At 54.4% G+C, this 14,653-nt stretch overlaps 1 protein-coding gene across 1 annotated transcript in view; it reads right to left on the bottom strand.

The window, feature by feature from the left end:
• The window catches only part of CYTH1 (cytohesin 1), a 66,241-nt gene extending 60,016 nt beyond the window's left edge, over positions 1-6,225 (bottom strand). The window contains exon 1 of the mRNA XM_090291857.1: positions 6,091-6,225. Within this exon, the coding sequence (XP_090147983.1) occupies positions 6,091-6,112 (22 nt within the window). The 5' untranslated portion in view covers positions 6,113-6,225. The remainder of the gene's footprint in view (positions 1-6,090) is intronic.
• Between the last annotated feature and the right edge of the window lie 8,428 nt (positions 6,226-14,653).

Below are 14,653 nucleotides of genomic sequence, written 5' to 3'. Positions count from 1 at the left end.
CACTACTGCAGAGGCGTTTTTAATGGCACCAAACTAACTCCGTCACTCATACCTAACATCAATAATCACAATGTGACTATCACAACAGCAGATAAAGGCATGCTTCTGAAACAGAAACCTTCCTGAAGACAAAAAAAAAAAAAGTGGAAAACACAGGCTCACATAAGGAAGGTAACACCCGGGCCTTTGCTGAAGGGGTCGGGCATCACAGACAGTGGCCGATGACCACTGCACCATGACCGAAGCAGAGAGCCGGTGTGACGCCCCCTGGATAACGAGGAGTGAGAACCCCCCCTCCCCCGCCATCAGCCTACACTGCGGTGTTTTAGTCAATGCTCCAAGAGAAGCAAAACAACATTACAGCAGTTTCAGAGGATGTGGATTTCTTGAATATTTCGAAATACTTTTCCACCTCCCCATGCCTCTATTACTGCAAGGGAAACCAAGCAACAATAACCCGAGAGACCATCGGGGGGCGTGGCAACGCAGCAACGAACAGGCTCAGGCCAAGTGCTCTCTTCTGAGCCCACTGTCCAAACCTTTGACCGGGGGCGAGGGGAGCAGGAAGGGGCAAAGGGGCCCTCAGGAGGGAAGACCGACCAGCCCCTGGGCCTCCTGCAGCTGAAGCTTCCAACCTCTGCCTCACCTGTCTCCTCCCTCCTCCTCCGCCAAGTGACCTACATGTTTGCTGTCACCCTTGAACCAGAAGGCGCTCCCCTGCTTCTCACTAGAGAACCACCTGCCCTTGAATGCATGAAATATATAAGGAAAACCCTATTTGGCAAGATCGTTTTGATCTTGGGCATTGAGAAAGAAGCAGGCATGAGCCTTCAGACCCCACCGACGAAGCTGCTGTATTTAGCATTATAACCCAGACCAGTAAGAGCTACTCAACTCACATTTTTTCCTCTAAAGCAAACATTTTGTATTTGACCAGAATACAGTATTTTGGCGGAGAGATCTCCAATCTTTAAGATAAAAACTAAAGAAAGGTAATTGATTTCTATGGGGTTCGCCAAAGGTCCGTTACGTTTTTTTCCAATACAATGGATCTGCTTAGTTGTTTTTAACTTCACTCGAAACAAGTCTGTTAGATTGTATTGTGACAGCTGTCATATATACGAGCATGCATTAAAAAAACCTTATCAAAATTGTGAATTTTTATGTAGCCATTTTTTAATATTGAAGATGGAAGAAGATATGCAACATTTTTGGTATATTACGCTTTATTATTTCAAAAAAGGTAAAAATGCAACTGAAACACAAAAAACATTTGTGCAGTACATGGAAAAGGTGCTGTGACTGATCAAATGTGTCAAACATGGTCTGCGCGGCTTCTGGGTACTACTGACATTTTGGCCAAATAATTCTTTGCTGTGAGGCTGTCTTATGCACTGAAAGATGTTTAATAACCCTGGCCTCTACCCACTAGAAGCCAATAGCAGGAGATAAGTAACATACTCAAAATATCCAAATCAATAAAATTATCGATGAAAATGAAAAAATGTATTTTATTTTACGGAAAAAAAAAACAAACAGACTTTTGGCCAACCAATTACAATTGGTCAAAATCTGACCCAAACCCCAGTCAGAATGAACATGTATTTTCCCCATGCTTAAAATATGAGTGAGAAAAACAAATCACTTGATTTGATAGAGGTCATTAAAGAGAGGTCATCTCAGTTAATAAACCATCATCCCCTATGAATGATCAGGTCATGATACACAAATATGCAAAGAAGCTTTTCCAACTATCTCGTAACCAATAGGTTTATAATAAGGTGCCATTTCATAACCATTTAACTTTTTTTTGAAGCTTTCAAATGCCAATTCTCACCAGTGGCATCATTAGCAATGATAATGGAACATGTGCCCCAAACACTGCTAAGAATAGGGGGAACTGGTCCAGCCGTTTAGAAAGCAAACTGGCACCAGGCATCAAGAATTCTATAAATGTTTATACCCTGACATGTTAATGTCACCTCTGAAAATCTACCTTAAAAGGCCACTAAATGTATAATTACTGTAACCTTATGTTACAGATTTTCTAAGAAAGCCCTGACTTCAGAGAATTGTGTTCTTTTCAATAAAGGCAAATCATTAAGTATCTAATTAAATTTGAGAACAATGAATGTCATCAATATCACAGAAAAACAAAGAAAATTAGTTTGGCCTAGGGTCAAACACGTGCAGAAAAGTGTTCTTGTTCTGTTTGGGGTGGAGAGTCGAAGACAAAAGCGCAAGCTCGCTGAGTAACTGAGGATGGACTTTGGCCACGGGCACCTGCTTCCCTCTCTGGCTCCCTCACCAGTTGCTGAGCGGCTCCCGCTGGGCCCCTGCCGCACACTGTTCGCTCTTCGGAGGCTCGGGCACGAGCCTGCAGCCTCCCCAGAACGCAAGGGCTCTCCCCACCCAGCCGAGGTGGCCCCCGGCCCCCCTCTGTCCCCACCACCCGTCGGCGATCTTCTGATGGAGGTAATGCCCTGTTAGGGTCTCTTCTCCTCTCCTTCACACCGAAGCTGTCTCTGTCTGTCTCTTTTAATCATTGCCTGAGAGAATATGCTTAGAGAGGAAGGGAGGAAGGACGGAGCGAGGAGGGGGTGGGGGTGGGGGGAGGGGTGGGGGGAGAGAGAGAGAGAGAGAAGAGAAAGATCAATTGGCTGCCTCCAGTACACACCCCGACCAGGGATGGAACCCACACCCCCGCTATGTGCCCTGATCGGGGATCAAACCGGCGACCCCTTGGTGCATGGGATGATGCTCCCACCAACCGAGCCACTGGCCAGGCCTGGAAGTGTGTCTCTGTAAGGCCAGTTCGCCCTCACAGCACAGACGGGGATGAGTCTGAAGCGCATGAAGCGCCAGAGCGGGTGACGCTGTGCGCGGTGTCCGGGAAGGAAAAGCTTCGAACGGCCCTATGACTTCCAGTTGAAGAACCACGGTCAGAAATTGGATTGTTTTGTCACCGCTGTGACACAGAACCATGACCACTAACATCTGCAAGGTCACTGCTGGGTGACCCTAACAGTCCCTGCCTCCCCTCCAGTCCTGAGACAGAGGCGGACGACGCACGGGCAACCGCAGGAGCAGCGGTTCCTGGGGCCGGAAGCCCCACGACTGCCAAAGAAGCTGAGGACTCCCCAAAAGGGCCGGTGCACGCTCACAAAGACTCTGCGCCCACCTTCCGAAGGGCTCCAGAAGCAGCTAACAGGCGACCTGCAGGTTAAAAATCTCTGCGCAAGTTCAGAGTCACCAAGAGGAACTGAGTCCCCGCGCCCTGCCTCGGGCAGGGTACCCGATGAAGGCAATACCTCTTCCCTTTGTGAGTGAAGTCCAGGAAGTCCAGTGATCTAACAGGGAGACAACGTGACCCTAAAAACTCCCAGCTCTTTCCCGGTGCTCATAAAGAAACTGAGGGGATGAACACCAATCAGCCACAAGCAACATGAACGTCTTTCTTAAAATGTCAATTAAGTTTTTATAAAATCACTAGTTCCACATTTTTCAAAGGAAAACAAGCTTTAAAATGACTTCCGTGCAACCGTCCCCACCCCCGCACGTCATCATGCCAGAGCACGCCACACTCGATGCGTGGCTGGGGCAGCACCTGCCAGGTGAGCCTCTGAATGAACAACTCAGCGGCCCCAGCGGGAGGGGCTCCCGCACCCCGCGGGGCTGGCCCTGATCCCCACCGAGGAGCACGCAGTCCAGCCTTCCTGTAGGTCGTTGAAATTTTCTTTAATTGAACAGGGACCCTCTAAGACTCACCCTCTTTCTTCAGCACAGCACAAATGGGTGACATTCTGAACGTTTGCGATACCAAGTGGTGGCCAGGACATCATAGCCCATTTGCCCCGACAGCATGTTAAAACCAGTGGTTGTGTCCTAGGCTGAGTCTCAAAACAACAGAGGTTCGGGAGCCTGGGGACAGAGCATTTTAGGTGCTTTCTGAGCGCACAGCAGACATTTCCTTTTGAAATGTGGAATCGGAGCAGCTGTTGTGTCTCTCAAAGTAAATTCTCTGTAAAACCTATGAGGGAAATGGACCATCCTGGAAACCGAGGTCAACCTAAAAGAACTCAGAATCTTCTTCTCCGTATGACCGTCTTAAAACCATTAGGTACTTTTTGTGCGGTGAGCCCCATGGTGGAGAATCCTCTAATGCAACCTTCCTGGTTCCTTCAAAATACAAAGAAAATGATTTTTCTGAATTACAGAGAATAAACTTTTTCCCTATCTTCATGTGTGGTCAGTAGACTAGCAGCCCCCCAAATGTCCATGTACCCCACATGGCAAAGGGGCGCCTGCTGCTGCAGAATTAAGGCTGCAGACTCTCATGCTGGGTCACCCAATCACTCAGGTGGGTCCAATGGAACCGGAATAAGAAGAGGCAGAGGTCAGGGAGAAACGAGCCAACGCTCCCCGCTGGCTTTGTGGAGGAAGGGAGGCCACCAGCCAAGGAGTGCAGGTGGCCTCTCAAAGCCGCACAAGGCAGGGAAACGGATGTTCCCCTAGAACCTCCAGAGGGGCACACAGCCCTGCAGACTCCTTGACCTTCGCCCAGTGAGACCCACTTGGGCTTGATCTCCAGGCTGTCAAATAATACACGCAAGTTGCTTTGAGCCTCCCCGTTGGCAGCGATTTGTCACGGCCGCCACAGGAAACAAGCACACTCTGCTTCCCCCTTCCTAAGTACAAATTCGTGTCACGCCTGGTGGCAAAGCCCTCGCTGTACTGAAAGCAACCAAACCAGCCGCTTCCTGCCTGGCCGGGCGAGGAAGAACACCAGCGGAGGGCAAGAAGAAAGGCTGGCAGGACACCGGGGCTGAGCCAGATTAAATGGCAAGAGAAGGTAGCGAAAATAGCAGACAAAAAAAGAAGAAAAAAAAACACTGAACAAGGCTTTTCATAGGCAGAAAGAGAGGGGAGGGGAAGAAAATCCTTTGGAACCAGCCGGAGGGATTTTTTTTTTTTCAATCACAAAGAAAAGCACACATGGCTTTTACTAGGAAGGTAACGAGGGGACATCTGATGGGCACCCATCCCAGCGGGCTCTGGACCTCAGGCCCTGTGTGGGTCCTGCACGCAGGCGCGTGGCCCCCTCTCTGAGGCTCAGGGTCAAGTGGCAGGTCCTAAACCCAGCCCTTGACCCGTCGACAGTTCCTCAACGCCTTACTCGTAAAGGAGCAGAAAGCCCGAGCACCCCTGCGCCAGTCGCTCAGCCGGGACTGGGCTCCATTCAGCCGCAGAAGCAGCTGAAACCCTGCCCGTCTGTGCTCTGCTGCTAAACTGCAGAAGTTCACCGCCCGTGCCGGTTGCCGTCCTTTCTTAAACGCCCCGTGAATAAAATGTGAAAATTAACTACAGCGACTCAAATCCCCTCCTGGAACGCCTATCGTTTCAAGCGACCGGAGGGAGGGCACACCGCGCTGCTGACCCCAGGCTTTAGGACGAGGTTGGCGGGAGGGAAGCTGGACGCGCTCAGTTCTGGGCAAGTCCTTCCCGGTCCGCGGGCGCGGACGAGGATGCAGACTGGGGTCTCCGTCCCCGCGCCCCCCGGTGTCCCAGGCGGGCGTTTCTGGATCAGGAGCCGATTTCCAACTTAACGAGGTCGGCAATAACTAACCGGGATCTCCCGGGCGACGACTTGGCCGCAGGAGCGTCCCGGGAGAAGTCTGCCCACTTTGGAGCGGGCTGCTCTTTTCTCCTTTCCGCCTCAGACAAAGACACAGACCGGGGCACACAACTTGCGAATACCAAAAAGGGGCCGGAAACTACAGAGAACGCACACGGGGGCGCAGAGGAGCCGCGGCGTTCGCGGGGGCACCGCCAGGCCTGCGCTGGGTGACAGCGGCCGGCGACCCAGACACTATGAGCCCGGCGACTCCGGCCCCGCGACCTCCGGCCGCGTCCCCGGTCCCCTGGGCGTCCCTCAGCCTCCCGGCCCCCGGCGATCCCTCCCCCAGTCCCCGGACTCGCGTCCCGCACTACCACCCCCGAGAAACGCGAGCCGGCCGAGGCGCCGCCGGGCCGGGTAGGAAAGGGCGTGAGGGAGAGGGCATCCGCCGGCGGGCCGCGGGCTGTACTGACCGTAGCTGTCGTCCTCTTCCATGGCGCCGGTGCCGTAGTCTGCGCCGGGCTCGCCGCTCGCCCCTCGCGTCCTGCTGCTTCTGGCCCCGTTCGCCACAGCCGAGCTCCAAGGTCCGAGCCCCGCCCCCGGCCCCGCGCCACCCGCGGGGCGCCCCGCCCGCTGTCGCCAGCGCCCGCACCCCCTGCACGCGGCCGCCTCCCGACCCGTGCCTGCGCAAGCGCGCCCAGGCCCCGCCCCCCAGGCTACGTCCCCGCCCCGGAGCCCGCGCGCGCAATCCCCTCACCCCTCCCTCCGGACCCCCGGCACGCGACAGACCTCCTGGCACGCGCCTGCGCACGCGCGTCCAAGGCCGCGCCCCTGGGCCCTAAGCCCCGCCCCCCAGCTCCCGCGCGCACCGCCCCCCGGCACGCGGCCACCTCCCAGCCCGCGCCTGCGCCCGCGCGCCTGCCCAGGCCCCTCCCCTGTGCCCAAAGCCCCGCCCCTCCACCCCCGCGGATCCAGCAGGTTTCGGGTTTCAGGTTCCCCGTTTCGAAAGGGCCGCGCAGGACCTCGGGCTAGGGCACCTATCCAGGCCCACGGCCCGGAGCCCGGCCGCCCACAAAGGCCTGAGGTCGTGTCCGGCCACTGAAGGACAGGGTGGTCCTCGCTGACGTCAGCAGCGCAGGCCAGGCCCGCCCCCGCTTGCCCAGGGACGGCCGGATCTGGGCCGCAGGCTGCAGAGCGCCCGGACTCCCTTTATTTCTGCGGCCTGAACCTTCGCGCAAGGACTCCTGTCCTCAGTCCACTGCACTCATACTTCCTGTTATTGTCTGAATTTACCTTCTCTCCCAGCATTTCAGGATTTTAGCGACCCTGACCCACGCATCTCTTAAATTCTCACGCTTCTTGACTGTTGACTGTGTTTATTTGCCTGCCCTGGGCTGCTGGAGTTGAGCTCAGCCCCAAGCCCTGGTAGTGTCACAGGACTCTCTCCCCGGGAGGTGAGATGCGCTCAGAAACCCATTTCTTCACTGGCCACCCCTATAATGTGCCTCCCACGGCTTCTCAGTTGTTCAAGACAACAAAGAAAAGTCCTTGACTCATGGGGAAAATAAATGAATGAGGAATCGCTGTGCTTTCATTCCAGATCTGATTAACCTTGTGACCTGGGCAAACCCCTCAACCTGCGGACCTGTTTCCCACCCACAAAATGCACCCTCTGCCTGCAAACTCTGGGCTTCCACCCAGAACTGATCTCCGAAGGGACAGATCTGTCACAGTCTTCCACCGGACTTCTACACAGCTGATACTATTTGTTAGGTTAGACAGATCCCAACATAGCCTAAGGAATCCCTGTTTTTTTTTCTAAATCCTCACCTGAGACTGTTTGATTTTCGAGAGGAAGGGGTGGGGGTGTGGGGGGGATATCAATTAGTTGCTTCCCATACATGCCGGGACCTGCAGCCTAAGTATGTGCCCTGACCGGGGATCGAACCCGCAACCTTTTGGTGTCTGGGACCATGTGCCAACTAACTGAGCCACTCGGCCAGGGCAAGGAACCCTAATCTTGACATCCTGTCGGGAGTGAAGCTCAGGCTCATCCTTCTGGAGGCGAAGAAAATGGTCCATTCACAGACAGCTCCCTCTTAATAAAACTCATGAAGTGACTGGCCGCAGCCTTTGGTGGAGAACCTCGATGTCTCCCAAAAGTCTAAGATGGTTTCTATTTTCTTGGGCACACTCCCTACCTGCCCCCCATGCTGCTTTCAAATAATTCAAAAAATTAGACGCTTCCCTTGTATAGATTGTTACCCTTCTAAAAAGATTGATTCCTGTGGATTTATGGGTATAATCTTTATTTCGCCAGACTGTCTAGTTTCATAGGTGACATGAGAGCAGGGAGTCACATTGTGGCCCCACATCCTCGCATTTTGATGCTGTGTGCTCAGTGACCCAACTGCATTTCATTCATATTGGCTTTGGCTCGGGTGCTCTCAGAATTGCCCCCCTTTGCCTGGCGAGAGTCTCTCTTCATCACAGCGGAAAAGACTCCCCAGTGGTCATTTTGCCGCTGGTTCTCGTTACAGCTCTGTCCTGGTGTCCTCAGAAGGCTCCCAGCATCCTCCAGCCAGCTTGCTTCCCTTAACAGTGTGCAGGTGTCTCTTGCCACCAGAGCTCTTGCTCAATGACCAAAACTCAGGAAAGAAAGATGTGTTAATTGTCACTGTCATCACTTACAACTTGTTATCTTAACTCCCAGCCCCGGCAGATTAGGAAAGGGAGAGATACCGGGGCTGATCACCTCTATTAGTATGGCACTTGACAATTTACAAATCCCTGTAAGTAGCATCGTTTCATTACTACAGTGTTTTCAACCTACAGGTCCTGACTCTCCAGTGGTTGTGGAAACCAATCACCATTAGAGGAAGAGAAGATAAAGAAGAGAGAATCCCAGGGTCTATCACATGCCCTGAGGAGAATGTTTGTGTTGGTTGTGTTCGGAGACAAGCAGGTGTCCCCTGGGGTGGGGTTACTACGTACTCCTGCCTATGGGGCCCTGTCAGAACATTCCATCCCCACACATTCCTGACGCAGAGATCCTTTGATGTCATCTCCTTACCACAGGTTTGGAGACTGAGGCTCACAGAGGTCACAGTGTAGGGTCCTTAGGAGTTAGGGCCCTGTGAGCTTACTGGCTACCAGCCCCTGGAGCACAGCTGAACTCTCAAAGGACAGGCTGGGAGGCGCCCACGTGTGGATCTGGAACCTGACTGTCGTCAGCTTCTGACCCATACCCCTCCCCCCTGCACCATGTCACTGTTCTTCAGAAAACCTTGAAAATGGGCCAGGGCTCCCTGGAGGCTTCACTGTGGTCTGTTGTTCTTAGTGGTTGAGCTACCTAACAACTTTTTTAAAAAGTTGGTGCCTCCCTTCCACCATCCCTGCCTTACATAATCTCAAACATTAGAATCATGAAGGAAGTCTTTTTTTTTTTTTTTTAAGATTTTATTTATTTTTAGAGAGAGAGAAGGGAGGGAGAAAGAGAGGGGGAGAGACATCAATGTGTGGTTGCCTCTCACATGCCCCCAACTGGGGACCTGGCCCGCAGCCCAGGCCTGTGCCCTGACTGGGAACCAAACAGACGACCTTTTGGTTCACAGGCTGGCGCTCAACCCACTGAGCCACACCAGCCAGGGCTACAAAGGAAATCTTTTAAGCAGAGGTAACCCCAAAAATGTATTTTGTTCCTGTGCTTATTATACTGCGGTGTGCAAACTGCTTCAGAAACCACCTGTCCTACGAGGGAGCACTCACCGGCTTGAAAAAGACGTGTTGGGCTGCCCAAAAATTCTGTATGGTTTTTTCCCATAAAACAAAAGACACATTTTTCATTTTCACCAATAACTTTATCGATTTGCTTATCTTGAATATGTCAGCTATTTCCCGAGGGCCTCCAGAACTCAGAGAGGATCATTCCCACTGAGTTATTTATTTTTCAAAGCTTTTATTTGATTTAGAGAGAGGGGGAGTGAGAAAGAGAGGGAGAGTCATGGATGTGTGATAGAACACTGATCGTTGCCTCTTGCACACGCCCCAACTGCAGACAAGGCCCACAACCCAGACATGTGCCTTGACCAGGAATCAAACCAACGACCGTAGGCTTTGCGCAACAATGCTCAGCCCACTAAGCCACACTGGCCAGGGCCATTCCTGTTGTTTTAAGCCACCCAATCTGTGGGGCTCTGTCAGAGCAGTTCCGGGAGATACATGGCTTTTAAATGACATGGATGGATCACTACTTTAAATTAATTTGAAAACACTGTAGAGAGTGCTTAGGTACCGGACCGGGCTGTGCAGGCATTTCACTGTCACACCTTTATAGTCTCACCCAGGCGCCCTTGTATCTGGTTCCTTTTCCCAAACAAATGGTTCCTTTTGTTGCCTTTCTCCTCCCCCGTCGGGATGAGGGAGCAGCAGGGGTGCCAAGCGGGAGGCACAGCTGGAGGTTTTGGGGAGAAAGGGAAGGGCAGGTCCCCTCCGGGCAGGAGCACAGGAGCACAGACTCACTCACCCCCACGCCCCGAGCTGAGCAACAGGTGAGGGAAAGCAGGGCTGAGGGAGAACGTGCGGAAGCTCAGGTCCACGTGCTGCTGAGGCCAGCTGGGCTAACAAATGCCCCCCGGGGACCCTGCTTCCCAGAAGAACGTCTTAGCCAGGCCTGCCAGCCATCGCCTGCTCAACCTTCGCGCCACCTGAGGCCAAGGTGAGAGGGTGATGAGGCAGGGCAGTGACTGTTCTTGAAGCGGCCTCTGATCCCTCCAAACCAGGTGGAGTGGGCCGACAGGCATGCAGGGCAGGAGCCCTCAATAAATACCAGGCGGGGACGGGGCAGCGGGCCTGTGGGCACCCTTGCTGTACCCGCTGGTCTGCAGGTTGCACCCTGGGGGGCGGTGGTGCACAGGGAAAGAAAGGGTGCTGCCCATGAGCGAGAGGGAACCACAAACCAAATCGCTTACACAAGCTGAGACTGGGGGATTGTCTTGCTTTGAAAGCCCCCAGATTTTATTTTGCTAAAGCTTGCAATTTCTTCCGTGTGTGAGTGGCACTTAAAATCTGTTTGTAATGGAACTTGATTGTATCCAGCTGTCACCAACTGTTTCCATGCCGCCCAAAGACAGCTGGCCCCGCGCCATGCGGTTTAGGTTTTCGCTTCAAATAGAGGAGTGGAAAAGAAAACAGGGGCGGGGGGTGTCGCGGGGTCTAGCTCAGAAGGCACCGTCAGGGACAGCTGCTGCAAGGAGAGTCTGCGAGGCAGCGACACTGAAGGGAGCGGGCGTTTTCTGACCAGCGACCAAGCACACTCCGCCTCACACAGCTTTTCCAGCTCACTCGTTCAGCAAAGGCTTCCTGGGTGCCTGGGAGTGTGTGCTGGGCCCGGCCGCAGGCCGTGGCCAACGGTCCCTGCCAATGGGAGGTGTCTAACTGTGGCCAGGTAACAGCGGAGTAACACATGCAAAAAGGGAGAAAAAGTACATAAATCACGGGTCATCTCTAACAGCGGGAGAGCAAACAACCCGTTAGGGTCCATTTCAACAATCCCAACCGGTGGCCCGGGAAGATGAAGGCCGTTGCCTTCACCCCACCACACAGCCATGAGAAAGCCAGTGCTTACGGAAACACGCGCGTCTCTCTTACACCCTGTTCACAGCAAGTACTCGCCATGTTCTTAGGTTCTGTATGTTAACATCTGGTCCAGCCACGGTAAGAAGCCACCTAAACACCTACAACCTGCCGCAGGGACAGCCCTTCTGTGACTGTGCTGTTTGCACGAGATGCAATGGATAGTTATGGGCTGAGTCCCACCACCTCTAATCACTGTCCTTCATAGCGAAACCAACAGTGAAATGAAGCCGGCAGAGAAGCTGTGTGGGAATGGGGACAGTCACAATCATGTAGGCCTGGCCTCGGCATGCTACAGAGAACACCATCGAGGTGATGTGACTGATGTGAATGCCCGCGACCAAGTCGCAGCAGCCCCTGACCAGGACACAGACCTCGATCCCCAGTCCGGTCCTCTTTCCACAGTAAGTCGTGACCCCACCTGACGCTGGCCAGACTCTGCCTTCTTCCTTTTAAAGCAGGAACAGGAGGCTGCAGCTTTTCCTTGAAGAAGCCACTGCCTGGGCAAAGGCTGTGTTCAGAACAAACGCGTTCCTCACCGGGCCAAGGTCTGCATCCTCCACTCCTAGGTACTTCCCAACAGTGGCGGGATTGTGCTGGATGGCTGCCCAGAGGCCTTCAGGGGCCTTAAGGGCCGAAGAGACAGATGGGTCTGCCTCGCAAAATGCCACCAGCACTTTGATTAGGGTTACTTGTCTTGAAAGATTGTCCTGGGGGCCTGGAAAACGGAGCAGAAAGCAGGCCCACTGGAGGTTAAGAGAACTGGTTAGAAGACTACTTGAGCCCAGGGGGACTAGGCTGGTGACTCAAGAGCAAGAGCCAGGCAGTGGGACAGGAAAGACAAGGCATTTTGAGATAGCCAGGTAGAAAGGCGAGACTCACTGCTACCGTGTAGGAGTCCCAGCCACAGAGGGACGCAAGAGGAATGGGACACAGGGGATAGGAGGACAAACGATGGATACTGACCAGGCCATGCATTTGCCGGACGCTACATTGATTGGTGCTGCCTACATCTGCACCTCTTCAGAGGTCACAGACTTACCATGTAAGGAACAGAAAAAGAGTTCTTCGGGGTGGGGCGGGGCGTGGTGGACAGCGTCACATCCTGAAAAGAATTTTCAGGCACACGCCCATTGGATTCGGGACTTGGGTCACTGGGTGGAGTCATGAGGGCGAGAGGCAGACTAAGGACGCTGGAGGAAAAGCAGAACGCACACGGAAGCCGAGGTGAGGGACAGGGTAGCTGGGAGGGGACACAAAAGCAAGGGGGCTTTTACAGGGTGCCAGACACCTGAGCATGCTCGTGAGAGAAGGCAGGGTGACAAGTGAGACAGGAAGCAGACAGACCATCACTGGAGCAAGGACTCCTGAGGGAGAGGTTGGCCAAGAGCTCAGGGGGGGGGACCAGCCCTACACGGGGCACCTCTTCCAGGTCTGCAGGGGAGGTTCCCGCCTAGGGCCGAGGGGGTCAATCATACATTTGACTTTCCTTCCCAAGCTCCCACCCCCTCTGACCACTCCCTGTGAGTGTGGTCCCCACCCGTGCAGGGTCTCCACCCCAAGAACACGTAGGAAATGCACATTCTGGGACCCTCCCTGCCTGACCTGCTGCATCAGAATGTCCGGGGGTGGGGTGGAGCCCGGTGAGGGCTAAGGGAGAGGCCACAAGGTCCCCAGGCTCCAGGGAAACCCACACTGCTGAGTACCTACTGAAGTCCTCATCCCTCTGCTCACAGCCACTGAGGGGAGGGCCCCCGCCTGTCCACGCCGTTTCCCCCAGGTCCTGTCCACACCACCAGGACCCAGCAGGGTTCGCGCCCTGGCCTTCCTCACTCCACCGCCCCTCCTTTCCCTGAAGGTCATGCTCACGGCTCCAGGGACCTGGACATGGGCCCAGAGCTTCTAGATGAATGCCCAGCTGGCCCCCTGGGTGTCTGGACACCTGGACTTTTTTTTTTTAAAAAGGTTTTATTAATTTTCTTTTACAAAGAGGGGAAGGGAGGGAGAGAGGGAGAGAAACCATGATGTCCGAGAGTATACGACTGGTCGCCCCTCTCCCCCACCCCTGCACGCCCCCGTCCCGAGACCTGGCCTGTGCTGGTTGAACTGGTGGCCTTTTGGTTCACAGGCTCGCGCTTAAGCCACCGAGCCGCACCTGCCAGGCTGGAGTTTTTCTTAATAAGAAACTCCAAGCTCGTGGTCATCTGCTTCTCAGATGACCTGCGATTCAGCCCCCGTTCCCTATCTGATAAAATGTGCGCATACCTCAGGCGTGGCTGCATTACTGCCCCAGAATCTGTCACACACCGAGAGCCCTCCCTGACACCCAGGGCCTGTCACCTGCCTCTCTGGAACCACCTGACTGCATCACTCAAGCACTTCCCAAGCTGAAGCCGCCGCCTTACCCAGCCCTGACCTTCCCACCCCATCTTCTCTCTCTCTCTCTCTCTCTCTCTCTCTCTCTCTCTCTCTCTCTCTCTCTCTCTCTCTCTCTCAATCTTCTCTCCAACGAGGCGGCGGCCCCACCTGCGCTGCACACCAGCCAGCCGGTGTGCATTGTCGTAGCTGCAGCCTGGGCACCCTCACCTGCCTCGCCACCTCACCCCGCCCCCCAAGCCTTCGTGCACGCCACCGTCAGCCTCAGAGGTCTCAACGCAGACCAGACCCTGCTGAAAACAATGCAGGGACTCACCGCAACTGAAGAGGCCGCATGATCTGGTTCGAGCCGAGTTATCAACCAACACACACCTGTCCCTTTGCTCTGGTGACAGAGCCCGGCCTAGTTGGTGCGTACGTGCAGCTGAACATTCTTCAAAGCACCACCTGTCCCTGAGGCCACAGCAGAAACTCAGTCCTGCCCTTGAGACCGCAGGCCACCTGGAAGAAACTTGGCCGAGTTCACCTGCGTCTGTACCCAGTACCAACACTCTGGAAAACAGTAACACGAAAAAGCTGGTCTTGCCTGGATGACTGCAGAGCCGGGAGTACATCCCAATGCACCGGGTCTCAGAGCCCAACCCCAACCGTGGCCCAGCCTGGTTCGGAGCCTCTGGACGCGAGCTGGGCTGGTCAGACAGGCCTCCGGACGGCAGTCATCCCAAACCCTCTCGCGTCCTGCTATGCAGCCCTCTGGTCCGGGGCCCGGGCCGCCTCACGTCACTGCTTCTCACTTCGCTTTCCTGGCTCTGAGCTGTCTGGTCACGCCCCCATGGTGACAAAGAGTCCCTGTACCGGAGGGTGGGGGTGCTGGGGGGCCACAGAAGGAAAGGGAGAGGTAACAGGCAGCAAGACTGGGGTGATGGGACTGCCCAAGGTGGCTGTCACTTGTCATCCATTATCAGGTACCACTCCCTTGGGTCCTACCTGAGCTTCTAGGACACACGAGTCCAGCGGGACCCTGAC

This window comes from Furipterus horrens, unplaced genomic scaffold, assembly GCF_987537825.1.
Source record: "Furipterus horrens unplaced genomic scaffold, mFurHor1.1.pri manual_scaffold_11, whole genome shotgun sequence".
NCBI lineage: Eukaryota > Metazoa > Chordata > Mammalia > Chiroptera > Furipteridae > Furipterus > Furipterus horrens.
Note: the sequence above shows the minus strand (reverse complement) of the source record. Positions and strands in the feature narration are given on the sequence as shown.